Source organism: Vicia villosa, linkage group LG6, assembly GCF_029867415.1.
Source record: "Vicia villosa cultivar HV-30 ecotype Madison, WI linkage group LG6, Vvil1.0, whole genome shotgun sequence".
Classification (NCBI taxonomy): domain Eukaryota; kingdom Viridiplantae; phylum Streptophyta; class Magnoliopsida; order Fabales; family Fabaceae; genus Vicia; species Vicia villosa.
The window spans coordinates 134,800,931-134,803,634 of NC_081185.1; the positions used below are offsets into that span (position 1 = coordinate 134,800,931).

Genomic DNA, 2,704 nt, shown 5'->3' on the forward strand with positions numbered 1-2,704 from the left:
TAATGAAAAAAGACAACTAAAATGTAGAGTAACCCCACCTACATTATCTTGTGAATCTTGTCCAACAAGAAAAAGCAAATTCATTTTTCAGCACACAACAAAAAAACCCACGCAAATCAAAACTCGCGTTGACGCTAAAAAATGAATTCCGACGCTGATTCCGTCGCTAACCCTCCATCATCACCACCGGATAATTCATCACCACCACCACCGCCACCGTCATCGATCCTCATCCCCGGCCTCCCAAACGAAGTTTCCAGAACGATCCTCTCCATGGTACCTTACGCTCATCACGCTCGTCTCAAATCAACTTCCAAATCATGGAAATCCGCACTCTCATCGAAATCATTTCTCAACACACTCTTAGGTCAAAACCGTAACAATCTCATCTGTATCTTCCCTCAAGATCCTTCAATCGCCTCGCCGTATCTCTTCGATGCTAACGCCGTTGCTTGGTGTCCGCTTCCTCCTATGCCGTGTAACCCTCACGTTTACGGTTTGTGTAACTTCGCCGCCGTTGCGTTTGGTCCTCATGTTTACATCATCGGCGGGTCGCTTTTTGACACTCGCTCTTTTCCGATTAACCGCCCGTCGCCGTCTTCCGCGACTTTCCGTTTCAGTTTTCGTGATTTCTCTTGGGAGAGTCGCGCTCCGATGATTTCGCCTCGCGGGAGTTTTGCGTACGCTGTGGTTCCTTCCTCCGGGGAAATTATTGTTGCCGGAGGTGGATCGCGGCATACGGTTTTTGCTGCGGCGGGATCGCGGATTCGGGCGGTGGAGAGGTACGATGTGGTGGAGGATGAGTGGGAGGAATTGGATCCTCTTCCGTGTTTTCGAGCTGGGTGTGTTGGATTTGTGGAGAGGGGAAGGGAGGAGTTTTGGGTTGTTGGTGGTTATAGTGCTTCTAGGACGGTTTCGGGGGTTTTTCCAGTGGATGAGTATTGTAGAGATGCCGCGGTGATGGGATTGGAGGATGGTTCGTGGCGCGAGGTTGGTGATACATGGGGTGATGGGGAGGATGTTAGGGCTGGGAAGATTGTTGTTGGTGATGATAGTGGCTCTCCTTTGGTGTTCATGCTTGATGGGAATGAGATTTTCAGGTACTTTCTCGTTTTCGGTTTGGTGATTAATCTGTTGCTATAAGCATTAAGAATATCTTTGAATCTATGCTTGTTAAATTTTGTTTCAATGTTTGTGATTTGTGTATGAATTTGATGTTTTGTTGTTATAATTGAAGTAACTATTAAGTTTACTCTTGTGCATGAAAACATAGCATCTTCCTTTTTCGATAGGCTTAATCCTTCATTATATTGTACTTGTTTGTTGCTTGCTTGTTAAAATAGTATATTAATATAATCAACACTTCTTTATAGCAACTACGAAACTTGGATGCAGCGCGGTCTTGTTTAGGCTGCAGTGTCATGCAATTTCATGTGATGAGAGTTACTACTTTAATTTAGTCTGAGTTTGAGATTTTGAGTTCCTCGATTTTCTGGTTTGTTTTTGTTCACATGCTTTCTGATGGGTTTTTCGGTTTATGTGACTTGGACTGAGTGTTAGGATTTTTGGTTATGAGATGTATCCCTCTTTTTTTGTCCCGGACCGATCATATCCTTTTGGCGACCTTCGTTGTCCAACCAATCCAAGGTATATCTGAGGCTATGAGTTTGACAACCTTTGTTTGATATGTACAAATTTGCGAGTCTTATAAATGCATAGTTAGTCCTGCTAAAGTTTAGGTGATTCTAGTAAGGATCCATTTCAAATTTCATTTGTTATGTGTGCATGTCTAGAAGTGGTGCACATTTATCAGAGTAGAATAACTAGCATCCGTCCCTGTAATACTAATAGTTGATTACAACCGATTATAACAATGTAAATGAATAACAAGTTCAGTTGTTGAACATTAGTTTTCCTGGATAATCAATCTGAAATTGTATGCTTGAAATTGTATGCTTGAACTTCTTGCTATCCATGTACACAGTACATCATTCTATATATCCTTGATGGCTAAGGCTTTGCTTGTTTACTTGCAAATTACATTTCCAGAACTTCTGAAATTGCAAATCTGTAATTCACTTTTTTTTTATGATGAATAAAACTTGCAGATATGAAATGTCTTCAAACCGTTGGGAATACGAGTCTCGTGTGCCGAAAAAAGCTCCCCTTGGTTCGGCCTTTGGCATTGTAGTAGCATCTGGCGAGCTGTATGTATTGTCGCATTTATATGATGATGATTTTGCTGAAACTCGAAGGTCCAGACCCTATAAGAAGGCAGGAACCATGTGCTTTCAAATCTATAATCCGAAAAAGAAGATGTGGAGAACACTGGTCACAAAATCGCCTTTCACTCGACACATAGACATTACTAGTGCTGTATTGAGCTCAATACGTCTGTGAATTGTGGTGTGTCTTATTTGTATAGTTTAGGCTTCTGCCAAATTCATTGTGCAGCATAATATCTTTGACCACTGGGTTCCATGAAGGTGGCTTATATTTGTAAATTAATGTGTTTAGTGCATCTCTTGACTTGATCAGGGTATAGTTTATAGGAATTTGCATATTTTTCAGCTGTTAATAAAGTGTGTTAAGCCTGAAGTATTGAATATATTGTAATGGATATAGAAATGATTGTAGCTTGCAAATTGTTACTTGTTTTTAAACTTTTGAAATAAAATAGTTGTGAATGTAGTTCTACTTGGTA

The 2,704-nt window shown here is 40.8% G+C and overlaps 1 protein-coding gene across 1 annotated transcript; it reads left to right on the forward strand.

Moving 5' to 3' along the window:
- LOC131610110 (F-box/kelch-repeat protein OR23-like) lies at positions 1 to 2,704 on the forward strand. The gene is made up of 2 exons (XM_058881981.1): positions 1 to 1,100; positions 2,109 to 2,704. Exons 1-2 carry the CDS (start codon positions 142 to 144, stop codon positions 2,398 to 2,400), a joined length of 1,251 nt encoding a protein of 416 aa, XP_058737964.1. The 5' UTR covers positions 1 to 141; the 3' UTR covers positions 2,401 to 2,704.